This window comes from Ceratotherium simum, chromosome 29, assembly GCF_057802395.1.
Source record: "Ceratotherium simum simum isolate JZ-2026a chromosome 29, ASM5780239v1, whole genome shotgun sequence".
Lineage (NCBI taxonomy): Eukaryota > Metazoa > Chordata > Mammalia > Perissodactyla > Rhinocerotidae > Ceratotherium > Ceratotherium simum.
The window spans coordinates 10802382-10828686 of NC_141928.1; the positions used below are offsets into that span (position 1 = coordinate 10802382).

The 26305-nt window shown below is 50.4% G+C and overlaps 1 protein-coding gene across 10 annotated transcripts in view; it reads left to right on the top strand.

Annotated features, from left to right (window-relative positions):
• The window catches only part of MAPKAP1 (MAPK associated protein 1), a 267319-nt gene extending 250227 nt beyond the window's left edge, over positions 1-17092 (top strand). For all 10 annotated transcript variants that reach the window (XM_087419086.1, XM_087419089.1, XM_087419088.1 and 7 more), the window contains 2 exons: positions 11411-11508; positions 16558-17092. In XM_087419086.1, coding sequence (XP_087275212.1) covers positions 11411-11508; positions 16558-16683 — 224 coding nt within the window. In that variant the 3' untranslated portion in view covers positions 16684-17092. The remainder of the gene's footprint in view (positions 1-11410; positions 11509-16557) is intronic.
• Positions 17093-26305: the final 9213 nt, after the last annotated feature.

Consider the following 26305-nt stretch of genomic DNA (forward strand, 5'->3'; position numbering starts at 1 on the left):
GAGTTCATTTTCTTGTGAACACCCTCAGTTCCTTGCCACATGGGCCTCTCCAAGCTCACAGGACCACAGCTGGCTTCATCACAGTCACCAAGAGCAAGAGAATACTGGCAAGAAAGAAGTTACAGTCTTTTATAACCTGATGTCAGAAATGACATCCCAAAACTTTTGCTGTGTCTTATTCATCAGGAGCGAGTTTCTAGGTCTAGCCCACAAACGAGACAAGGGGATTACACAAGGGTGTGAAAGCGGGAGATGGGATTGTTGGGAGCCATTCCAGAATCTGCCTTCCACAATCAGTGAGCTCTAAGACAGGACAAGAGAAACTATTCAAACTGAAGCACAGAGAGGAAAAAAAACAGATGAAAAGAACAGAGCCTGTGGAATAATATCAGATATTCTAACATACGTAACTGGAGTCTCACAGAAGGAGGAGAAAACTATTCCAGATTTCATTAAAAATATCAATCCACCAATCTTGGAAGCCCAACGAAGGCCAATAGGATAAAACAGAGAAAACCACATCAAGGTACATCATAATTAAATTGCTGAAAACTAGTGATAAACAGAAATATTTTAAAAGCAGCCAGAGACACCAAGATAAGAATGATTGCTGACTTCTCATCTGAAATAATGCAATCCAGAAGACAATGGAGTGACGTCTCTAAAGTGCTCAAAGAAAATCTCTCAACACAGACTTCTATATTCAGTGAAAATATCCTTCAGGAGTGAAAGTGCAATAAAAGATACTTTCAGACATTCAAAGGTGAAAGAATTTGTTGCTGTTAAACCTTCACTGTAAGAAATATTAAAGACTAGAGAGAAAAAAATACCAGAGAGAAACCCAAATCTACACAAAGAAATTAAGAGTACTCAAAATGTCACCATTAGCAACTGTATGGAATGAACCAAGAAAAAGGAAATAAGCGAGAGAGACCTCTTTGAGTAGTTTGATTGGCAAACTATGGCCCATAGGCAAAATCTATCCACCACCTGTTTTTGTATAATCTGTGAGCTAAGAATGGTTTTTACAGGTGGACACTTGCAATTGATTTGATGATAGGGAACACTAAGTTTGAACTCCATTTAAGCAAAATGTTATCCCCCCCGCCAAAAAAAATTCTGTCTTTCTTATTAGTAGACCTGTATTACCCAAAAAATGCATTTGATTATTATATTTTGAATTTTGCCAATACAAAATATAGAAAATTTTTTTCTCTCTTGCTGTATAAATATCTATAAAATATCTTTAATTTTGCCTCGTGATCCACAAATCCTAAAATTTACTATGTGGCCCTTTACAGGAAAAGTTTGCTTGTCTTAGTGAAGGTAAAAAGACAAAGGAAACCTAGCACGGCCAGGCAGTGTCCCAGGTGCTTTATATGCACTGCTTAATTCTCACAACAACTCTATGAAGTTGTATATATGCTATAGAATTCTAGGATTGTTGATTTATCCTAGGATTGTTTCATTTTATCCTAGGATTATTTAATTTTAGGATTATTGATTTTATCCTAGGATTATTTATTTCTAGAATTATTTAATCCTATTGATAACCCTAGGATTTTTATTTAAACTCTGTGAGACAGATAGTATTCCTGTTTTATAAATGGGGCTCAAAGAAATTGCATAACTAGTCCAAAGTTATATGTAAATGGTAACAGTTTTACATTCTCCCCACTGCCACTGACACGAAGCCAAGGCACTGAAACTTCTGTGCTTTATTATTATTATTATTATTATTACTATTGTGTGTGTGTGAGGAAGATCAGCCCTGAGCTAACATCCATGCCAATCCTCCTCTTCTTGCTGAGGGAGACCGGCTCTGAGCTAACATCTATTGCCAATCCTCCTTTTTTTCCCCCAAAGCCCCAGTACATAGTTATATGTCATAGTTGCACGTCCTTCTAGTTGCTGTACGTGGGACACGGCCTCAGCATGGCCGGAGAAGCGGTGCATCGGTGCGCGCCCGGGATCCGAACCCGGGCCACCAGTAGCGGAGTGCGTGCACTTAACCCGCTAAGCCACGGGGCCGGCCCCTTCTGTGCTTTTTGATGGAAGAGCATCCCGAGCCCTGACTCAGAGTTTATAAAGTCTCATTTTTAACAAGTGTCAACCATCCTTGGTTATCTGGTTTCTCTTCCTAAAGGATATTAAATGCAGAAAAAGGGGAAGAGGGGAAAGAGAATGACAGAGCTTAATGAAGACAGTGGAAAGTGAAAACTGGCAAGAGGTGACCAAAAATGAAAGAAAACAAAACAAAAAGTGTTTCAAGGGGGCCGGCCCCGTGGCTTAGCGGTTAAGTGTGCACGTTCCGCTGCTGGCAGCCCAGGTTCAGATCCCAGGCACGCACCGACACACCGCTTGTCAGGCCATGCTGTGGCGGCATCCCACATAAAGTGGAGGAAGATGGGCACAGATGTTAGCTCAGGGCCAGTCTTCCTCGGCAAAAAGAGGAGGATTGGCAGATGTTAGCTCAGGGCCGATCTTCCTCACACACACAAAAAAAGTATTACAAAGCAGTTCAGGAATTGAGTAAGCACAGTAGTATGGCAGTGTGCAGCTATTTCGTGGCAAGACACAGAGCCTTTGCAACCCTGAGGAAATCATGATATTCAGTACTTATGAAGATAAACATGATAACACAGTAACTTATTTTTCTTATACTCTAATACGGGAGGAAAATTTATAATATGGAATTTTAATACTTAAAATGGAAAAGGTTTTTTGTGCACAAAGGTCACCCTGGCTCTCCACTCCGAGGATTCTGGATAGGTGGTTTCATGTGTTGTAATTTCACCTCCCAAGAGTTACTTGTAGACTCGAGCTTGTCACAAACTGAGGACCAAATTTCCAGATACAGAACTTGTTTCTTGCCTACCCTTCTAAAAGCTAAAGAATAAAACTCAGTATTTGGTTACTGAAATGCCGTAAGATATTTTGTTAGAACAGCTTACCCATGAATTGAAGCATCAAAAGACCTCATCAACCGTTGTTCTGAATTCGTTTCTTGAGGTACACAGAAGCATTTCTGCTGCATATGGGAGTAGAATACTTGTCTCAAGGAAAGGCACTTGTACGGTTGTTGGAGTTGCAAGCTGAACTAGCCATTTATTTCACGGAGTGCCATTTTTGCTTGCAAGAACGACTGACAACCTATAGTTATTCAGACTTGAGTATTTAGCAGACATCTTGAAAATGAAGGAAGCAAGCCTGTCACTGCAAGGAAAACAGGTGATAGTTTTTGATGCCAATGATGAAATTCAAGCTTTTAGGTGACAATCAGAATTTTGGAAAACTTGTATCCGTCACTGTGTGCTTGGCTTCTCGTTGCTTAAAGACTTTTCTGGTGAGATCAGTGGTGATGTTAATGCATGTGATTTTTTTCATATCGTATAATGAAATGCGTCAACAGTCAGAAGATCTGCATAACTCAGCGAACCATTATTTTCCAGACTACTGCGTGATGTCACAAAATCATGCAAGGGTAAAAGATTCATTCAAAGTGCAAGACAGACCAATGGATTTTAATGTAACAGAATACAAAACGTTTATTAATGTGGTTTTAGATTCCATATTGCAACTAATCTTGAAGAGACTACCATTTATCAAGTTTGGTATAGTATCAAAGAAGAATATTTGCAAGGAAGAATATTAAAATGCCTCCCTTTTCCAAAAATATATCTGTCTGAGGCTGGCTTTTCTTCATATGCTTCAACCAAAACTATGTATCACAACAGATCAAATGCAGAAGCAGATTGGATAATCCAGCTGTTTTCTGTTAAACCAAATATTAGGGGCCGGCCCCGTGGCTTAGCGGTTAAGTGCGTGCGCTCCACTACTGGTGGCCTGGGTTCGGATCCCAGGCGCACACCGACGCACCACTTCTCCGGCCATGCTGAGGCTGCGTCCCACATACACCAACTAGAAGGATGTGCAACTATGACATACAACTATCTATTGGGGCTTTGGGGGAAAAAAAAAAGAGTAGGATTGGCAATAGATGTTAGCTCAGAGCCCGTCTTCCTCAGCAAAAAGAGGAGGATTAGCATGGATGTTAGCTCAGGGCTGATCTTCCTCACACACACACAAAAAAACAAATATTAAAGAGATTTCAAAAATATAAAATAATGTCACTCTTCTCATTAAACCTTTTTTGTTTGGGGAAATATAAGAGTTTCTCCATTTAAAAATACGTTGTTAAAAATAGGTCATTTATGTTAACTTATAATTGGTTTGTTACTTTTTATGAATTAATAAATACTTTAAAATTTCTCAGTTTTAATTTCTAATACAATAAATACTGATAGATATAATCCACATAAACAAAAGCTTTTCGGGTTCCTCAATAATGTTGAAGAGTGTAAAGGGCTTCTAAGACCAGAAAGTTTGAGAACTGCTGATCTAGTGTCTTGAAAATCGTCTTCAGAAGCTTGGACTTCATTCTGAGGGCAAGAGGAAAAGAAGCACTGCAGAGTTTAAGTAGGGGAGTGACGTGGCCAGATGTGTGTTATAAAACGATGACTCCTGTGGGTAGATGGTTAGGTGTGAAGAAGACATGATTTCAAGTAGGAAAACCAGAGAGGAGGCAATGGATGGTCAGGACCTGAGTGAGGACTGTGGTCACAAGATGGAAAGGGATGGAAGATGGAAGTAAAAACTATTTAGGTCACCAAATGCCTAGAACTTGACTTGGTGAGTAGTGAGTCCTCCAATTGAGCTAACAAAGCTTTTGATTTAAGGGGAAATGTTGATGTCGGTTCTGGACATGCTGCACTGCAGGCCATGTGAAGATGGCCCGTGTACTCACTGGTTGGCTCTGAAACTCCAGAGAAAGGTCTAGGCCAGATATCTGCTTCGGGATCATCAGCATATGAGTAGTAATTAAAACCTAAGGGGCAAACCTGACAAAGGAGAAATGTAGAGTTAGAAGATGAGGGTCAAGAATAGGAGCCTGGGGAAGACCATCATTTAAGGGACGGATGAGGGACAAGAAGGTCACAAAGGAAATATAAGAAACAGATTGACTAGAGAAGTTGACTGAAGAATCAGGTGACTGTGGCTCCAAGGGAACCCATGGGAAGAGAAGACTTCAAGGAGAAGTATCAATACAGCTGAGAAGCCAAGCAAAATAAAAGTGGAGAACTGTCTACTGATCTCTCAACATAGAGGTCGTAGTGACCTTAGCAAGAGTGTTTCCAATAAATTAGATAGAGGAAGGAGGGAAATCACATTGCCATGGGAGTATCTATAATCAGAGAGCTGTAATTATGTTTATAGGAAGGAGCCAAAGAGAGAGGGGGGTTTGAAAGATGCAGGCAGAGTGTGGGTCAGACTCAATCCCTGCTCTAGAGGTCGAAGAGGTCATTGCAGTTCTCCAGGCCTCTGCCACTGTGGGGTGCTCAGGGAGAAGCCCCAGCCTTCACCAGCTGAATTATACATTGAACCGAAGCTCCTACCGGCAGCTCAGAACTGCTGCTTACAGTGGAGGCCGGGTCCGGAGGGGTTTTCAGCCTAGAGACCAGAAAATCCCAGCCCACCCTTCCTCCAGGGCCTACAAGAAAGGTATGGCTTTCCTAAAAGAATGTGTTCCCATCTGTTACCCACAAGAAATCCAGTGAGAGCTTTCTACCCTCTTCCAGGCCAGAGAGAACAGAAAAGATCAGACCCTGGAAACCCAGCTTTAGAAAGTATCCATGCCTGATGTAGAGAAATTGAGAAAGAATCCAAATCCTCAAGGATGTTCTTCATAGCCTTATTTATAATACTGGCAATTTTATAAGTAACCTAAATGCCCCACAGAGAGAGAGGTAGCGTGAACCAGGGCACACATCTATTTGTTGAAATAAAATGCAGCCATTGAAAAGGAGGGTTTTGGAGACAATGTAGCAACAGGGAAGGGGCTATTGTAAAATGGTAACTGAAACAAATTTATCCCCAAATTTTAGTATACAGCCTGATTACAACTGTGTGACAGCAGACACGTGAGAATGACTAGAAAAGAGATCATGGATGTCATTATGCCACAGTGTCAGTATCACAGGAGTGGAGCATGGAGGTTTTTCCTCTGTGTTTTAAATTTCTAGTAATTTAAAAATATATTTTATAATTTTTTAACTGAAAAGGGAAAAAACTCAAGTTTATTATTGACTTTCCCGGCGAGTGGTGACCCCCAGGGGGTTTTAGACAAAGGTAGACCGCAGGCTCGATTTGGAAGCCCCGGCTCTTACCAGTCATTGCGAGCCACCGTCAGTGCTGGCAGGCTGTGTTAGAAAGGAGATGTCTCTCTTCCATGTGCAGCGGGTATCTGGGAGCACTTTTTTTTTTTCCCTTTGGTGAGGAAGATTAGCCCTGAGCTAACATCTGTTGCCAATCCTCTTTTTGCTGAGGAAGATTGGCCCTGGGCTAACATCCGTGCCCATCTTCCTCTACTTTGTATGCAGGACGCCTGCCACGGCATGGCCTGATAAGTGGTGTGTAGGTCCACACCCAGGATCTGAACCTACAAACCCCGGGCCGCTGAAGCAGAGCACCTGATCTTAACCACTACGCCACCGGGCTGGCCCCTGGGAGCACTTCTTTTAGCAGGAGTCTCTAAGCTGCTGTCCTTCTCTGCTTAAGCTGTGATGTTGGCCACTCTGCTGAATTGACCAGAGGAACCTGTGTTTTCAGCACAGCCTCTTGCTTAAGTTCAAATTCATAATGCAGAAGATAAATTAGAGCACAAAAGTTCAAACGTCTCCACTTCTGACATTTGTGCTAATTAGTTTCTGCTCAGTGTTATATTCCGTCTTCTCTGTTTTACTTTGGGAAAAACTAGATAAATGTAAATACATTTTTACACATCTAGATTTCCATTTCAGTATTCAGAAGCAGACATATAGGTTCAGGGTCTGCCTTGAGTGTGTGACCAGTGCTCAGATGCCACGGTTTATACCCTTTTATATTGCATTTTATTCCTACTGCTCTGTAAAAGCAAGTCTGCTCAAAGAGGGCCCAGTTAAAAAGAAAATCTTCAAAACGATGAGGATTTTCTCTTCACATGTTGGTTCCATCACAGTTGTAAGACTGTCACCACCACCCATGAGCCGGCTACATCCAAGCGCTGTGTGAGACGCCTGGTGGGTGCTATCTTCTCCACAGCTGGGCAGGCCTGGGCTCCAGGAGGGACAGTTCCTTGCCGAGGTCCCAGCGCGAGCACACGGCAGAGCTGGATTTCATCCTAAGTCTTCACTCCAGAGCTCTCACGCTTTTCTCCTCTGCATCCAGGCTGTTGTCGTGCCTTAATTTCCATACAGAATGTAACAGTTCAAGCAAAATAATTTGAACTAGTTGGAATATTAGACTTTGCATTTTCTTTTAAATCACACTGACATGTAATTTTTCCTCAGCTGACATTTTTACAGAGACAGTTTGCCCCTATGGGTACCCCTCCCTGTGAAAGCTGCTGATGTTCTTTGAATTTCGAGGGTAACCTGCCCGCCTCTGATTCCCTCAAACCCCCCAGGACAGATGCCCTGGCAGCTGCTGCTGAGGAGGTCACTTGACCCCTTTCCTCCCTCACCTGAGGTGAGCTGTGAGGTGCCTGATGCTGATAAAGTGTTTGATAACAGACTTTTCTTATTCCGTGTTCTTATTCTGTTCAATCGGTGTTGAAATGCCGGTGGCTCCTTCCCAGACACCTCTAGTGGAAATTTACCATGTAGCATAAATTACTCACGTTTATTGATAGATTTGTTTCCAGCAAGAGGTCAATTAACTTGTTACACTTTAATATATAGGTTTTGGACAGGGTGAAATTATGCAAGTGTGAATTCTGCTTATTAACTGTTACTCTATTGTAAAAGAATCCTCAAGTCCTGCCAACCTTACCTTCTGTATAGGTCTCAAGTCACTGCCTTTCTCAGCATCCTTTTTGCCCCCATCTAGCTCAGAATTGCCCACTCCCACCTGGATGACTGTGGCAGTTGGTGTCCCTGCCTCCAGGCCCCAGGGAACCAGGGTGAATGCCTGAAAGCAGAATTTGACCATTTACTTCACTGCACAGCTTACAGACCACTAGTGGCTCCCCTCAGCTGGGGAATTCCCAGCCCTTTGTGCCTATCCCGTGTCACCTCCTGCCTGCCCACTACGTGACCCTGTCTGCTCGGAGTTCCCCCAGAGGCATGCTGCCTCTTGCGCCTGTACCTTTGTCCACACTCTGTCCTCACCCTGTTGCATCCTTCTCCACTCCTGCCTTAAGCCAGCTTACTCCCCTTCCTCCTCAGACTGCTCAGATGTCGGCTCCTCCAAGAAACTCTCTGATGGCCCTTCCCCGTCTGGGCCAGCCACCTCCTCCTGGGTCTCCACAACAGCTCCCTGCGATTACCTTCCTCATAAGGTGCATCGTACTTGACTCTGAGTGTTCGTTTCTCTGGCCCTCGCACTAGCCTGTGCTCCTGAATAAAACTGCCCTTCTGGCCACCCAGAAAAACAGAGGGATTCCTGGAGTGAGGGAAAAACTCCTCAGAGCAAAATCTCTCGTGGAGTGAGTGGACCCCATGTCCACAGCTCCAGCGTGGCTGGAAACACGGTGACTGATGTGAACCTGAGCTTATACAGTAGAGCTCTCCCTTGTTGTTCCTCCCGTAGACCATGAAGAGGCTATCTGCTGTGGCTGTCCCCCCACACCCTAACCCTGTTATTAACATGGCTCGGTAATTGTCCAAGAGGGCTGATTTGTTGAAATTCAAATTTGAGTCTCCAGAGAAGGTTCTCCGCGTTATCAGTGGTGGGAGTGCTTTCACTGGAAAGGACAAACAAATCAGAGGCTTCAGAGAGATGGTGCGGGTGGGACTCTTCTTCATTCCTCTGCTCCACTCTTCCTCAGGGGCACTGGGGACAGGCAAGGGACACACGCAGCGCCCTAGCACAGGAAAACACAGAAGGTGGGGTGTTTGTGGTTACTGGCCCAAATATGCAGCCTTCCAGGAGACCTGACTTGGGGTGATTCCTTTTTGTTTTTCCATGTGACTGTCGCGCAGATGAACTGCAGGCCACCCCTCTGTGCACCCACAGTTGATACAGGCACCGCCATTCCAAGGGGGATTCCTTCCAGAGGCTCCCTGCCCGTGCAGACTGCATCTCACAGATGCCGTGTAGATTGGGCTCTACCTAAAGAGCGCAGAACATGTTTTCAATGGTGTCTTGGTTGTTAAGGCGAAACACGCTCTAGCATCTTGAGGTTTGGTTTGGTTTTGTCAGTGACGAGCGGGAGCAGGTGGTGTAGACAGTCCGTGAGATCACTAATCAAAGTGGTCAGTGAACCTCAAAGCTTCAGGTCTACAGGCCTCCCTAAGACCTTCTGGTCCTTTTTAGCCCCAGGCCCTGGTGTCTGTGTCTGTCACGGCCAGGTGTCAGCAGTAAAGCCTCCTGGAGGGGGTGTTTCTGTTTGTCTTTCACAGCCCTGTGACCTTCATAAGTGGCCCTCCTGGGTCACAGCATGGCCAACAAAGGTATCTGCATTGTTCTTCCACACAGTGACATCACCAAGACTATTATTCCAGGATGGATCCTGTGAAAATAAAGGAATACACACACACGTACATACATATGTAAATATGGATACATCTATTTATATGAGATTCACGTTCTTATCAGAAATAAGTGATTTATATGTTAAGAGAAGGATCAGCTTCCAGCTAAGAATTCTAACAATTTAGTACCACAATTTAGAAGCAGGCTAAACTTGTCAAGTGACTGAAAGGTTTTTTTCAGAAATTATTAGCTAATTTTTTCAATATAGAATTTATAGTCACAATTAGTATATCATAATGATATTTCCAGGATAAAATACCAGCAGCTCTACTTTTCTGGCCACATGTACAGCATATATCAGTTTATTTTTGGAGATCTGAAGAATTAGCTACTGTAAATAAAGTCCCCAAGAAGATTTCTCCGGGAAAGAGGTGAACTTACAGTAATGTGGGTGATATATTATTAATTAATAACTGTGACCAGCCACTGCTTCAGTTAAAAGGACAATGGATGAGAAGGCCTTATAGAAAGGATATGCTGAATTTTAATCTCACCCAGCACCAAGGTCTGCAGAGCAGCTAGGGAAAGTCGTTTCTGAGGCTGTTTGCAGGACGCCTCTGGGTTGGAGATGTCACCAGCTGCTCCTTGGTCTGGAAACGTTTGCTGAGCACTGACTACATGTCTCTTGGACATGGGAGCAGTGATCCTTTGGTTTCCAGTAATGGAAATCAATTTCAAAATAGCTTAAGGAGAAAGAGGAGTTTCTTGGAGGGCCACAGGGGTCCCCCAGACCCAAGGATAGCATGAGCTGCTGGGTCAGGGAGAGCTTCACATGGCACTGAGATAGGCTGACATCTGTGTCTCTATTTAGAGGAGGGAATCTGATTGGCATGTCTGGCCCAGAGGACAGGCAGAGAGAGTGTACGCAGGGCTGGGGGGGTCATGATACAGTCAGCAGGTTTCTTTGACGGGCCGTGTACAGTGTGGGAGGCCACACGAGAAAGTTGCCTAGAAGTGGAGCTATGGAGACTCGCCCAAGGAGGGGCCCGTTGAGCTGAGTCACTCAGGATTAGCAGGTCTTTTCCAGATAGGTCAGTGAGAGAGGACATTCCAGGCATGGGCAGGTGGGAGTGTGCAGTGTCGTGGGCTGGCCTGTGGCCTGTGAGGGCGGTGGAGTGAGATGAGGCTAGACCAGGAAGCAGTCCTGGAAGTGACAAAGTCACTCTGAAGGTGGTAGGAAAGGGGTGTGAAAGGATTTGGATCTGGGTGGGATTTGTGTGTTCAGAGGATCTGACCCTGTGAGGTCCATCTGCTTTGTGAAGTGCCAGCTTTCCATGGCAGCCTTTAGAGTGGACCCCCCACCCGTCCACCCATCCTTCCAGGGTAGAAATGACCAGAGGCCTTGGGAGCAGCTTCCATGCAGGGTCACAAGACCAGGACCCTCTCCCGGCAGGAGCCAGAGCTATGGAGAAGCCTCGCAATAGCATTACTATCGGCCTTTCTCCTTCCTGTTGCTCATTTATATGACTTTAAGCACAGTTGTTTTATTTTTAGAGTAATAATTTGGAGTTAATTGGCCTTCTACCTTAAAACTCCCACCTTTTCCGTGTAATTATTGTGTAGAAGTAGTTCTGTAAAGCCTTCCTAAATGTAGCGTTCCCCTGAACACACCCCGGAGGGGAATGGGACCTCACTAGCCGTTGGATATTTTTCTCTTTTACTGTCCATGTTCTCCCCGGCCTGTGATGAGAAAAATGAACCACTCTTGGTAAGAGTAGTTGTCACACGGCCTCCACTTGCTCTTGCTTGAACTAGGATGGTAAAGGGAGAGAATATGGGGGCCCTCCCCGTGGGTAACCCACCAGCACCCCCTCAACACTGCCTGTTCTCTCTCCAGGTCACGCAATATTTAAACTCACGTATCTAAGCAATCACGACTATAAACACCTCTACTTTGAATCGGACGCTGCTACCGTCAATGAAATTGTGCTCAAGGTGAGTGTTCCTTCTTGGCCCAAGCACTGGGTGTGCAGGGCTGGCTTCTGCCCCTCCTCCTCCTGCACTGGACGAGGCTTCTGGGCCCGCGTTTGCAGAGGAGCAACTCACTGCCCACTGGTCACCCAGCTGGTGAGCACCCACACCCAGAGCCCCACCGCAGGTCAGCTGCTCTGCACTCATTTCAGCCAAAGCAGGACCCGCTTTTCCTTCCTCCTGGCCCTTTAATAATCCTGGATCTTCATGTATTTATATATCCTTTTTTGCACCATTTATTTCCTTCCATCCATTGTCAGGAGCTCCTTGAGGCTCCTGGAACAGACTCGGGAAATTATTGTTATCATTTGAAGATACCTTAATGTACTCAGGATAATTTTAGCAGCCTGTTCTAACATACCCAACTTGATGGTAGAATTGTATGTTACCATATGTCAGCAATGCTCGCTGAGCACCTTCTGGGTGCCAGGCCAGTCCTGCAGTGACAGACCCAGGCCGTACCCTCAGAGTTTTCCCCTATCGGAGGAGACAGACATTAAACATTAAAATTACGGAGAGATTGTTGAACAATCTGCAAGGTGCCATGCCGGTGTGTCAAGGGTAAAATGATTTGGTGTGGGGGGTGGGGAGGCAGGGAGAGCTGAACCCTGAAGAATGGATGAAAAGCATAGATTTTATCAGATAAAGAGAGAGAAAAAGCATTTCAGACTGGGAGCGGCCTGTGAAGGGTCAGAGAGGCGGGGCAAACACCCTGTGGCTGGAGCAGAGTGAGGTTGGAGGGGCACACAGAACCTTACACAGCAGGCTCGCGCTGAGAAGAGCTCCGTGGGGGTCTTGCTGGTTCGGGTGGTCTAGGGTAGGGCCTGAGATTGTGCATTTCTAAGAAGCTCCCAGGTGCTGCCCGGGCTGCTGGTCTGGGCACCGCACTGGAATAGCCCTGGACTAGTGGTTTTTAGAATCTTCCAAACTGAGAATTCAGTCTTCAAGCTGACTCCTTTGTAGATTGATCAGATAGCAAAAACAGAGCTGCTTTGGCAGAGGAGGGCTTAGAGCCAGAGGGGGCTCCCCCACCCTGAGCTGTGTGACTTTGGCTGGTCACATCACCTCTCAGGGCCTGTAAAATGCGGGTCACGGTAGCAACAATGCCCCACCCCAGCAGCAGGCTGTTAGAACACAAATCAAACGAGAGATGGTAAACCTACCTAGATGATTATTCCTTGTCTTCTTAAGAGCAGAAGTCATCAAGTAAGAATAATAAAAGTAGCTGAGCCTGTACTGAGGGATTGCAGCATGCAGGACCTGGGCTAAGACTTTAGATCCCCTGTTTCAGTGAATCTTCACAGCTCCATGAGGGAGTGACGTAAAATTGTCCCCATTTCCTAGATGAAAGCTGAGGCTCAGGAGAAAACTAACTCAGGCAGGACCATGACTGGCAGAACCCGACCTTGACCCCAGATTCCAGAACTTGTGCTCCTAACCACCCAGCTGTGTGTAGCCTTAAGGAGTTGAATGGGAGATTTCAGCAAAATGGCATTGTTTTACAGAAACATTTTGAGGCAGAGTCCTCATGGCTGCAGAAGATTCTCGGGAGTAGTGAGTGAGAATGAGAAGGATAAAGCTGTGGGGAGGACAGTTTGGAGCCGAGGTGGAGCAGCCCGGTCAGCTGGCTGGAAGGTAGATCAGAATCCCCGCAGACCGAGCAGTGGGGACAGAGTGCCTGGCTGGAGTGCTGGACCCAGCGAGCTGAGAGTTGCTCGCCGGGTTGTCACCCAACAGCACGGGGAACTTGTGCAGTGCTCAGGGACTCGGTAAAGAAACATTCCATTACTCCCAGGGGCTGGGCTCTTTTTTATAGCCAGCATTAAAATATTCAAGACTTGAGAAGAATTCTAGTAAAATGATAATCCTGTGTTTGACATCAAAATAATTTTCACAATAGCAGATTGATGGCAGACACACAGGTTTATGACTTAAGCATGCGACTGTGGGAGAGCAAGTGCAGAGAAGTCATTTTACGAGACCAAAAGCTCCCTCGAAGCCGGTGCTTTCCTGCAAAATCCCTGAGGCCTGTCGCCTCCCCTGAAACGTCTGTTTTCATATTGAAATGTTTGTAGAAATATTGCACGATGCACGAGACTCCAGGATAGTCACGCGTGCCCAGCCTGACTTACTTAGAGAGCTGATGATCTTGATCCTGATGGAAGATTAAATTTCACTTCTCCTCTCTCTGATTTTTCTAGCAATTTAAACACTTAGCCGTGTCTGCCATTCCCAGGTCTCTTTGTGAGCTTTGCACCAACACCAGTGATGGCAGCCCCGGCCCTGTGTCCAGGAATTTGGCAGAAATGTTTCCATCAGAGGCTCTTCAGGAGTCAGACTTAGACTCAAGTAATGCATGTGGTGGTTCTAGAATTCAGGAGTTTTACATAGAATGAGAGCTTTAGACTGAAACTGAAGGGAGGAAATGATGTCAAAGAAATTATGATGAACAGGCAACTCCATCAAATTATTTTATCTCGTCATTTTCCCCCATGTAGAAATATTAATGTCTCCCATTTATTGAGCACCAACTGCATGCAAGGCATTTTATGTACATTATCTCATTTAGTCTTCACCACTGCCTTGCACAGTGTAGACATTATTATCCCCATTTTATAGATGAGATAGAGGCCCAAGGCCACAGCGCACATAAGGGTGGAGCCTCAACTGCAACCCAGCCCCGAGGAGTTCCAGACCTATGCCTTCCCACCGCAGACATAATTGAGCCCAGCCATGTGTGGTCCCTCATTCTGCAGACTCTGCGATGACTCTCGGAGGAATCGCTGGTCTCTTCAAATCGGGTTCTTCTCGTGATCGAGTGATGGAGGCTGTAGCTTTATTGACCATGAAAACTCCCTATATTTTTATGCCTTAAGCTGTAAAATGCATTGAAAGTGAAACACTCCATAGTGCATAAAATTGTGCAAGTTTTAAGCCACAGCATATTAACCAGCTAATGGCAGACCAAAGGGTGTTTTTACCTTTTGATTATTACATTAATCTTCCATTAAAATTATCTATGTGATTATCACAAAGCATTGAAGATAATAAATTTAGGAAATAGTTGGCTTGTTAAGGATCATTTTTAAATGCTTTTGTCAAGTTGTATGTGCCAAAAATACACTGAAGACACTAGGTTGGCTGAGTGTGCAAACAGTGTGATCCAAAGATTGCTCTTATTAAGAATGCTAAAACCACCTGTTTCCATACGTTGTCTGTGCTGTCCCAAACCGTCAGCGGCCCACCGTCTCATGATTTATTGCTCTCAGCTGGTCACTTGGTGAGGCAGTGGGCCGAGCGTGTCAGGCCTTCTGTCCTCACACGCCAGCCTTTAACGCCTGCTGCTGGCGACCATCAGAGCAGAAAATTTGGAGAGGACACGGTGTCGGAGCCTCGGCCCCCTGTGAGGTATCCGTCCATCCCGTTCTGCCTCCCTGAGCACCCGGGCTTTTTCTCATTGCTGCGGGTGCAGACACGTGGACCACAGCGTAGAATCAGTAGAGGGGTGGCTGGTTTCTCAACCAAAATGTTGAGGTTTCTAGTCATAACGTCTAGATCGTTGAGAGTGAAGAGAAATAGTGTTTGTTCACAAAAAGCCCAGCCAGAGGGTGGCTGGGGGCAGTGGGAGGAGTGGTGTCTGAGGAGGTGAGGGCTGGGGGGCCTCTGAGGAGGCCGGGGGCCTGGAGAAGTGGAAAGTGTGTTGACCAAGGCCTGACCCCCTGGTCCCGATTGTGGCCCAGACACTTATTAGCTTTGTGACCTTGAGTAAACGACATTACCATTCTGTGCCTCGATATTCTCATCTGTACAATGGGGATGATAATGGCATCCATCGCATGAGGCTCTTGTGAACGTTGAGTGAGTTCATCCTTTAAGAGCACTCCAGCACTGCTGCTGCCACCACCGCTGCCCAGCCAGGGGCTCGTCCTCACGCCAGGGCACAGGTCGGAGCACAGCACCGTTGTCCTGCCCTGGCCCCTCCCGCCTCACCTTGACTGGCCCCTCAGCGTGTGCAGTTCCGTGGACACCCCCTTGCTGTGTCCCACTGCCGTGCCTCGATGCCTGCTGGTTCTGCCCGCACCTCGTACACCCAGAACTCCTGTTTCTCTCTCAAAACCCAGCCCTTTCATGCCCTCTGCAAGCCCCCCCTGCCCCACACCTCCCCGATAGTTACTCACCCCTTCCTTTGTCCTCCTTCTCTGTTCATTGTCACACCTGTCACACTCTTGGACACTCACCAGGCTGTGAGCTCCTCAGGGCAGGGACCAAGTCTTACTTTTCCCTTGTCCCTTGAACCAAGCGTGGGGCCGGGCTCAGACATGGCAGGTGCTCAGTGCCAAAGGAGAGACTTAGGTGGGAGCAGCAGCATGCAGCCGAGTTCCTCCTCGTCTGAGTGGTCACCCAGGAGGCACAGCGCTGTCATGGCCCCTCCCAGCTCTGACCCTGACCGCTGGGTGAACCTGCTCAGCTCGGCCCTCTTCGCTGAGCCTCACTGTTTATCACATGAGCCCTGGCTGGTGGGTGCTTGTGAGCGGTAAGTGAAATACCATAGTTGGAAGCTCTGCACCTGCTGGTGGCGGGCTGAACATAGAGCCTTGTTTCTGTTTGTTTTTCATCCCTCCGATGTTCTCGTCTTTCAGACGAGGAAAGCGGGGCTCAGGGAAGTTATGTGGAAGCCCAGGGCAGCACAGCAGGTGAGGAGCAGAACCAGGAAGCCCAGTGCACAGCCTCTGCGAGGCAGCACGTGCTGAGGAGGGAGCGCAGGCTCTGGAATCAGGAAAGCTCCACCACTGACCGACTCAGGGACCCGTCCCAGCCGCTTGTCTTCTCCAGGCTCCGCCCTCGCTGTGAGGCGGACTCTGGTCCCAGCCTGCCAGCTTGCTGTGATGACTGGGCTCCATGCACAGGAGAGCACTGCCCTGCGGGCACCAGCCCCGGCCTGGGCCCTTCCCTTCCTTGCCCGGGCAGGCAGAGTCGCTGGGAGTGACTGGGCTGTGTCCTCTTGCTTTCTAGGTTAACTACATCCTGGAGTCACGAGCAAGCACTGCCCGGGCTGACTATTTTGCTCAAAAACAGAGAAAACTGAACAGACGTACAAGCTTCAGCTTCCAGAAGGAGAAGAAATCAGGGCAGCAGTGACACTGGCCTCCGGCCTCAATCTGTTGCCATCACTCAGAGCCTGCCTGCCAGGACCAGGTGGCCCTAGAGCCCACCGTGTGTCCTGCAGTCCTCGAGGGGAGGCCAGCCCCCGGCTCACGGGCACAGGGCTGGTGGGCTCTTGGGGAAGCGGGGGGCACCCCCTAGAACAGAGCTGGGGACATTTCCACAGGACTGAAGCCTGAGTGGCACTGGCTTTGCTGAGCTGTGCCCGGGGGCCAGACGACACCCAGAGGAGCCACGTGCTGCCCAGCCATCTTCACTGCCCGGCGGCCCTGCCTGAGGATGTACATAGCCGTGCCCAGACATCTCCTTGCAACTTGATCAAATTTCTTGAAGAACAAAAATGTACATTTCTTTTTTTCCTTTTAATAAACAGGTGTACTCTTTATCATGGTTGGTATGATGGACCATTCTTTGGGGCAGAGGATTGATTATGTTATTCTCTTTAAAATCTGTACCCATATTGAATAGGCAGATTGGAAAAGCTGTGGCTCGATTTCTCAGAAGAAATGTTTAGGGCTTAGTCAATAGTTTTAACTATGCCATTTGTTTCAATGAGCGCATTGCTTTGAGGATAGTATCCTACTAAAGTTTAGGAAGGGGACCTAATGATGCGTGTCTGAGGCTGCGCCATTTTCCCCTTCGGGAGCCTTCTCTCCTCAGCCCATCCCAGCATCTCTGACCTCGGAGATGCAGGACTGCGCCTGGATGATGGGGCGACCGGGGGTCTCCAGGTCACACGGGGCTCCCGGCCAGAAGGGGTCTTTTCCATTTCTCAAACAGCAAGTGTCTGTTTCAGCTAGCAGTGAGCCCTGCATGTGAATGTTCTCTGGAGTCGGACATCTCAGCTCCCTCCCTCTTCTCCGCACAGTGCCCCCTCTGAGCAGGCCGGAAGCTGCTGCTCTTTACTGTATCGGGAAGCACAGTGAGCAGAGATGGGGGGCAGGGGGGACCTGCCACCACAGAGTTCCTTTCCTGCCGGGGAAGGCAAGCGTATCGGGCGTCCACTGACACCACACCGCTGGCCACACCAGATGCCTCTGTGGTCCTCACCAGCCTCTCCGTGTCCCTGCCAGGGTGACATCCTCTCACACTGTCCCCGGCCAGGGTTGAGGACCAGATGTTTCACCAAGGACCTGCATTTCACACAGTTTTTAAAATTGTCATACAGATGTGACGAAAACAGCATCTCAGAGCCGAGGGTGTTTCTTTACACAGGGGTCATTTTAATGAATTCCTCTTTCATTCTGATCTTGGTTCAGCCAACAGAAGCATCCTTTTCTAATGTCTTCCATTCCTACCCCCCCCCCAGAAACAAAAGAAATATTATTTGTAGCTTGCTCTCTGTATTTGAATTTTTAGCAATTTTATATTTAGATATCTTTGGAAAATGTAAATGACTAATTTGGTCATTAAATCTTGTGACATATTCAATATTAAAATGATATTAAAATAAAAGTCATATAAATACCTTTTTTGCATATTGCTTTGAATTCTTAGAGTCTTGAATCCCTTACCCTGAAGACGGTGACTCTACAGTGAATCACTCTGGGTGGTGACATTTGCTGGCAGTTGACATGGTACCGAATGTCTCTGAGATGCATGTGGGCCTCCCTAACTACTGAGCAAGGCAGAATGACCCTCTGCACTCAAGGGTGACATTGAAATCATCACCTCCTTCACTTACAAAATCGACACCATTCTCATGTTGTGAAATACAGCACGCATGCAGTTTACATAAAACACGTGTCCACTTAAAGGAATAATTTAAGGAGAACACTGTCACCACCACCCTGGTCAACCAAATATCCAGACAATTTAAAATCCGATTTTCCCCGGCCCCTCTCTCACACCCTACACGGGGATTTTAAGATAAGACCGTGAGCTCCTCAAGGACAGGCTTTACAAAGCAGAGCTCAGCACACCAAGTTCAACTGAAGTGACCCTACGGCCACACTCCGCTTTTCAGCAGCGTCTCCTGACCTAGATCCAGGGTGGCCCCCGCCTGACGTGATGATAACTCATGACTGGGACTTCAAGTGTGGGTGGCCTGGCAGGCCTGGGCGCTGGGCCCTGGAGCCTACTGCGGGCCAGGCAGGCTGTATGCGGCCCTTTATAAATAAGCATGAGCCCATGTGCCTCCCGCAACCAGCCTCTGCGGTCCTGTCATTATCTCTATTCCAGAGGTGAGGACTCAGGGCTTGGAAGGGTCTCACCTTTCGTCCAGGACACCGTGACTGAGACCGCAGCATGCTCCTAACCACGGGGCTCTGCCCTCCACAGCTAGCAGCTGTGTGGCCCCGAGCCGAGCACTGCCTCCTTGGGGCCTCAGTTTCCTCATCTGTAAATGAAGGTGCTGAATGAGGTGACCTCTGCAGACCTTTCTAGAAAATGTCTTAAATGTCTCAGGATCACAGTGAGCCCAACCTTCCTTCCAGTGGCTTCTGTTTGCCAAAACTTGCAGGAGCTTCTCTGCTTCTGAGCAAGAGTTCTGGGAGTTGAAATACTATGAGGTCATTTACTCCAGCCTCCTCTCTCGGGGCAGTTAAGTGCAAGTTCCTTCCCAGAGTCCTTGAGCCTCTGCTTGCGTACGTCTAGTGACGGGGCACTCCCTGCCATTCAGGTCAGTGCTTTTCCTTGTTGGCCCATTTGGTCACCCTTGGCTGACCTTCAGTGATTGCCTGCCAGAACTTTCTCAGCACTGTGCTGCCGGCCTCTGCATGTTGGATCCCTTTCCACTCTGAGCGGCAGCTACCTCCTAACACGTCTCCTACCTGGGCCCTCAGGACCAGTGTCCCCACTGCCCTGGAAGACCACAGTGACATTCCTCGGAGTCTCCTCTTCATGGGGTAAAATGGAAGGTGATCCCCACCCCTGTCATCTCCCTGAAAACCTGCCAGCTGCTTCTTCGGGGTCCCCATTGCCCAGGTCAGGGGTTGCAGAACAGCAGGGCAGAGAGGGGAGCGTCAAGACGCTCACAGTCTGGTGAGGCCGGGGAGTGGGCAAGTGACCCCCAGGCCACACCACAAAGTGCCATGGAGTGCCGTGGGGACCAGCGGGGGCCTGGAAGGTGCCAGGCAGAGAAGACAGGAGTAGGAGAGCAGCCGGGGCAAAGGCCTGGAGCCTCAGCTGTGTGGTGCAGCAGCCAGCGCCAGGCTGGGGCTGGGGGTGTCACGTCAGGCCCTTATCACCCTGTTGGAGCGGGACATTGCAGCTTCTCGTACCCCACACAGTGTGACCTTCCCCTCATGGAGCTCCAGGACACCTGTGACGAGGTGGAGCATGGAGCCAAGGCCAGCGGGATGGGCCGGTTGGGGCTGCAGCCTCCTGGGCAAGAATAAAGCCCCCACTCCACACTCACCCAGGAGGGAGACGCTGTGGTTTCTCCACAACCTGGGCGCAGCATCAACAGCTTTTGTTTCCCAGCGGGGCGACGATGGAGGCTGTGGCGTGGGCTGAGGAAGGGGCCCCAAGACTGAGAGGAGGAGCCAGAGTGGAGAGAAGGGCTTGTGCCTCTGTCCGAGCCAGCCCTGCCCAGCCGCCCGTGCCCTGCACCCCAGTGCCCACATCAGCATGAGGCCCGAGGGGCTGCCATGGCCCTCCATGGGGGCAGCCCTGGCAGGACCGGCCCCCAGCTCCTGGCCCAGGTTCCTGCCACCTGACTCTTGCCAGGCTGCCCCGGGTGCTCTCCCTCTCCCAGCAGTGAGGGAGGAACAGGAAGAAGAGAAGGAAAAAGCAGGGGCTTCCCTCCAGCTTGAGGTCGGAGGCCCAGGGTGCAGACCTGGGCTCAGATCCCTGATCCCCATGCCCTGCTCTGTGAGCTCGTCACATTACGTTCCTGCCTCTGAATTGGGGATAAGCAACGGGATCCATCCCAGAGCTCTCCGTCGGGATCAGTCGGTCCAAGGGTGGCTAGGCCCCTCCCAGAGTTGGGGTCCAGGTGAGCCCATGCGCGTACCCCTGAAATCACGTCGTGTGTGACCACAGGCAAACATAAGCTAAGTCGACACTTTCCATTGTTTCAGCAGTGCCTGCCCTCTGCCTCTTAGGAAGCTCTCAGCTAAGGTCAGTTACTATTTTATTAACATTTTCTCAGTCCATCCTCACGCCTGCCCAATCCTCATTTTACAGATGAGGAAACTGAGGTAGAGAAACAAAGTCGCTCATCTGAGGCCATGCAGTTGGGAAGTGGGGGAGTCGGCTCTCCCACCTCCCACCCGCCCCCCAAGCTGTCCCTCCGTCTTGGCCGCTGGGGCCCAAACACCCAGATCCTGAAGGTTCCACCGAGGCCCAGCGGGCGGACCCAGCTACGTGGGCAGCAGCCCGGGAGAGGGAAAGGGTTAAGCCTGTCATGTCGTGTTCCTCGCCGAACACCTCTGCTTAAATGCAAAATCCCAACAGGGTGGTGTTTGCTGTGAAAGCCCTGAGAGTGATTTGTGAAGTCTCAAGGCCCGTAATCTCGTCAGCGTAATGGGATTATATTTCAAATCACCACGGCCTGTTCATTACCCACGTAAACCCCTCTGACAGAGGAAAACTTGCATGAACCGTGCCTGCGGCCCTGGCGACTTCCCCACTCTCCCTCCTGATTAGACAAACAGATGCTGAGGGCTGGAATGAAAAACTAATGTGCCCATTTATTCATTTTTCTGACAAGTCACAATAGATTTTTAACTGCCAATGAGTGACCTCCCGGAGGGGCAGCAGCGGGAGGTGCCCGCCAAGCAGCCAGTGGTCATTTCCGCCCGCGCCGGCCCCCCCATCCAGCCCGGGGTTTCTCCTGGGACCAGAGCTGGCTGCCAGGCTGAGCCACTCTCCTCACTCTCTGGCCTGGCCGAGGCTGCGGCCCGAAGGGTGGGGGTCTGTCTGCTGGGGCTCTCAGCTGTCACTACCCAGAGGGGTCCAGGGGGCCTCCTCAGGGCAACCAGGGCACAGCCATGGCCTGAAGTTACAAAACCTGGCCCTTGTCCAGCCGGGTGATGGAGGACACCTTTATCTCTCTGAGCCTCAGTTTCCCTGTCTGTAAAATGGAGGCAGTAAGAGCTCATCGTGATGAGGATCCAGTGGCTGCGGTGCGCTCAGCTCCCACTCGGGGTTCCCTGGGATGGCCGACCCCAGTCAGCACCCCCACCTGTATGAGGAGGAAACAGCCCTCCAAGGGCCAGGCCCTCCCTCGACCGTGACCTGTGATATGACTTGCTGGGTCACAGGGTCGCAGAGCTGGCAGGCGGAGGAGCCTCTCGCTCTCTACTGTGACGATGCCTGGAGCAGGCGTAAGCTGGGAGAGGGGCAGCTGGGTCAGGGACCGCCGCTCTGCCTGCCCCTGGGCCCCCCTCCTGGTTCAGAAGCAGGACGCTGCTCCTGAAGACTCGAGACCTGAGCCAGGCCAGGCGGCCACCAGCTAGAGGGAGCCCTGTGGCAGAGAGTGAAAAAGGGCAAGTTTCCCCTTTGATCTGTCATTCAAGGCCCCCACCCTCTCCCAGGGACGGGAGGTCAGCCTCAATGATGCCCAGATCACCTCAGGTCTGGTCACATGGTGCCCACCTCCCCGCCTTCCAGTCCTCCTAGAGCCAGATCCCCTGACCCGGAGACAGGCATGGAGGGCGCCGGCATCGGATCAGTGATACACCGAGGGCCAGGGTTTCAGCCCTGGAGCCAGCACATGCCTCACGAGTAGAAGTCACAGCCAGTCACATCTCCCCGCCCCCTCTGCACGCCCCTCCCGTGACCCTTCCTGGAAAGGACTCAGCCACAGACTGAAGGCAAACCCCACTACTGGGGGGCCAGGGCAGGTCTGAGTTATCTTTGGATGCTCAGCACCCAGCCCGGGGCCTGGCATGGGGGTGGTGGCCACGAGCACTTGCTACATAAACTCGCCCCTTCAGCCCGCAAACCTCTGAGCACATCCTCTGGGCTGGGCCTGCTCTAGGCCCTCGGGCTGCAGCAGGAGCACAGACAGTGGTGCCTTCTGGGCCCGCCACCTGCAGAGAAGGCCGCCCTGCCTGAGGGACCAGAGAGAGATGAGAGCAGCAGCTGGAGTGGAGGTGGGGGCAGGCCGGGGCCGGGACCCAGGGAAGCCCTGCTCCAGCCACAGGGAAGGAGCAAGGGAGGAGGCGGCCTGGTGGGTGAATGTTCAACAGCCTCAAGACTGAGCTGAGAACCTGCAGAGGGAATAAAAATCTGCCTCCTGCTGTGTGACCCGGACCCCTGACTCAACCTCTCTGAGCCGCTTCTCATCTGCACAACCGGGACAAAATCCCACCTTCTTCACAGAGTTGCGTGAAGAGTAAATAAGACAATGTCACAGGCCTGGTGCACAGTAGGGCATCAGTAACATGGAGACAAGGGTGCCAGTCACAAACTCGTCGGGAACACACCAGCCAAGGCCACCCCAGCCAGCAGGAGCTCGAGCCTCCCGGGCAGCCGCAGCACCCCCAGGGAAGCCCCCGGGGTCCAGCCAGGGGGCCTGCGCCCTCCTTCCCAGCCTCCCGACCCCATACCCACCTGCGTGGGCTACCCGAGGCAGGGTGCACTTCATGCATTAACTCTGAATATGTAAGAAACACTGTGAGGCTAATTCTTTTTAAAATGATAAAATCTGTCTGTATTATAGCATTCCAGCCCCCAGCTTCCTGAAATCTAAAAATATTTTAATGTCATATTTCCATGTAAATTTTAGCTTAGAATTTAATACCCTTTTAACATACATTAAATTTTTATCATTCTTCAAGCACTTGACTCCTTTAAGGGCTTAGCTGATATGCGTTGGAGAAAAGGGCTGGGGGAGGCTGTAAATTAGGAGAGAAAGTTCTAGAAGCAAGGTTACCCCCAAACCTCTGTGCCCACCTCATCTTAGGAGTTACTCCTCTGGCCTGGGGAGCATCTGAGCCAAACCCTGGCATCCCGGGGAAGTGTCGGAAGTCTTGGCTTCCTTACTGGAAAGAGTGCCTATGACTGGTGGCTTTACTGGGGTACCAGGAGGATTCACCAGGAACCCTGGTCGGGGGAGCAGGGTGGCCTGGGAGCCACCAGCATGGGCGCTGCAGTCAGAGTCAGGCCCTAGTTCTGTCACTCGCCAGCTGGTGACCTGCGCGTGCTTTCTGTGTCTGTTTTCTTGCCCCAAAATGGGGCCAAGGTCCGAGTTCGTGCACAGGCGGTGTTTGAGTGAACACACGGGAAAGGGGGAGGTGTCAGGCCCACAGAGGTGGCGACCTCCAAGGGAATTGACTGGCTGTGCTAAGAGGTCCCAGGTGATGACACGTGCGAGCTCGAGCAGATTGTTTTGACTGATCTGCTCCCCGCCCTCCACCTCCTAGGGTGAGACCTCCATCACCCAGCAGTGCAGGGACCCCCACGGGTGTCTTTACAAAGGCCCACGATTGGCCGGTGGACTGCAGCCTCCCATTCTCCTCCTGGGGCTAGGCCATGAAAGCCAGGGAAGCCTCTGAAAATGGCAGGGAGGGGCAGTCACAGCTGCCTTTGGGGGAAAGTGGGGTGAGGACTTCATGCCCCTTGGGCTCCTGAGGCCGAGGTCTGGGGCCTGCCTGGGCACTCGGCCCACCAGTGTCGCACTCTGGGGTCTGGGGTTGCACTGATCCAGGCCCACACCCCCCCTGCCATGAGTCACCACACCAGGGGCCTTGAGTGAATCCCTCCATCTCCCTCAGGGCCCATCTGTGAAATGGGGGTGCAAATGATACAACCTCCTTCGCAAGGCTGCTGGGAGGACCTGGCGAGATCGTGCGCGGGGAGGGGCTTGGCGCAGTAGGAGCCATCACGAACAGTGCCATGTGTAGCTAAGGGCTCGCTCGGCCGTCTGGCCAAGCAGTCATTAACCAGAATAAGCAATTTACAGTGTGGAGACATGAGATCCGGTGAGATGGATTTCTAATCCCTTTCAGGGGTGACAATGCATTGATCGACGGAGATGAGCCACGTCCGACCAGGGCTGCAACTACAGCAGCAGCTTGTTACAAAGAGCGTCTCCACCCTGGCGAGAGGAAGGCATCAGTGGGAGGGAGCTGCTGCTGGTTTGGGATGCTGGGGGGGACCTGGGAGCCAGGTAGGGACCCCTCTCGAGCCTGTCCCAGAAGAAGCCCAAGGAAGCCTTTCAAGGCAGCCACTAATACGATGAGAACAGTTTCCTGATGGGGAGTGAGTTCCCCAACTCCGGAGGAATGTAAGCACTCAGCATTCATTCAACAAGTGTCCACTAATGCCTGTCCTGTGCCATGCCCAGCATGGGTCCTGAAGGTACAGAAATGATCTGACACAGAGCCTGTCCTGGGGAGCTCATGTCCGTGGAGCTGCGACCCATTCTCTCGAGCTTGGGTGAGCAGCTGTCTGTAGCAGGAGCTCCTGGGCGTGGGGAGTGGAAGGAGACACATCCTCCTCCCCATGTACCCGTTTGTAGCCGGAGGCTGGGAACACTCTGTGTAAAGGCCCCACCTGGCTCTCATAGATCTAACTGGAGGATGACAGACTGGTGGATGCGTGAGAACAGCTTCCAAGACAAAGAGCCCCCAGAGGAACTCGCCAAGCGGGAGGAAGGCGAGTGCTCGGCAAGTCCCACCCCGTCCACGGGGAGAGGTGTGAGCAGGAGATGGCTCCTCAGGCTCCCTCTGGGCTCGGGCGGCCTCTCTGTGGGGCCCATGGCTACGGGGCATTGGGGGCCAAGAGCTCAGCGTGCAGAAAGACCCCTGCCAGACGGGCATCTTCGTCGTTGCCCAATCAATCCTCCACCTGCTAAGGGAAGAGGGCCTCCTGGTAGCTATTCCCGGATCATTGGTGTCTCCCATGTTGGAAAAGGAGGTCTTTGGGTTTGGGGGAGGGACTTACCTGTGTCCCTGCCTAGGATGCTGTGAGGGGCCCTCGAGGACAGGACCTGGCTGCCCTAGGCTATCACAGAGCAGCTCCCAGCTGACCCCCACACCTCCCAACGCCGGGGACCAGCCTATCGTCAACGCGTGTGTCACCGGTGGACGGGAGTCCCATCAGCTTGATGGCTCTCAGCTCTGCTGTCCTATTTCCAGGCCTCGTTCTCCTCCTGAGACGGGCATCCTCCACGTGGCAAGAGGGACCTGGGCGAGGCTTCAGATCCTAGAAGGAGAGGCTTCTCTGCCAAATACGATACACACACCCTAGGCCAGGCCTCTGATTGGCCTGGCGGGGTCACATGTCCATCCCTGCGCCCATCCCTGTGGCCGGGGGATGGGCTACTGTGATTGGCAGCCCCTCCAGGACCACAGGGCTCAGGCGGAGGGGCCCCAGTGACCAGGGCGGAGGAAAGGGGCAGGGGACAGGTAAAATCCGTGGACCTCTTCAGCAGTTACTTTGTGCCAACCGCTGTGCTAAATGTCTTTTTTTTTTTTTTAATTTTCTCAAAATCACCAAGAAGCAGGGGCGATAGCATCACTCCACAATAACCAGGCCTAAAGGGTGAAGGAGCTCTGCCCAGCAAGGAAGGGACGTTTGTGGGACCTGGACCTGCTGCTGACTCCAGTCCCGAGTGCCTCCACCTTGTGGGGCCACCGCCTCCACACGGGCACCAATGAGGTGGAGGCCTCGCGTCCACCGCAGCGGCGCGGGGATGATGGCGTGA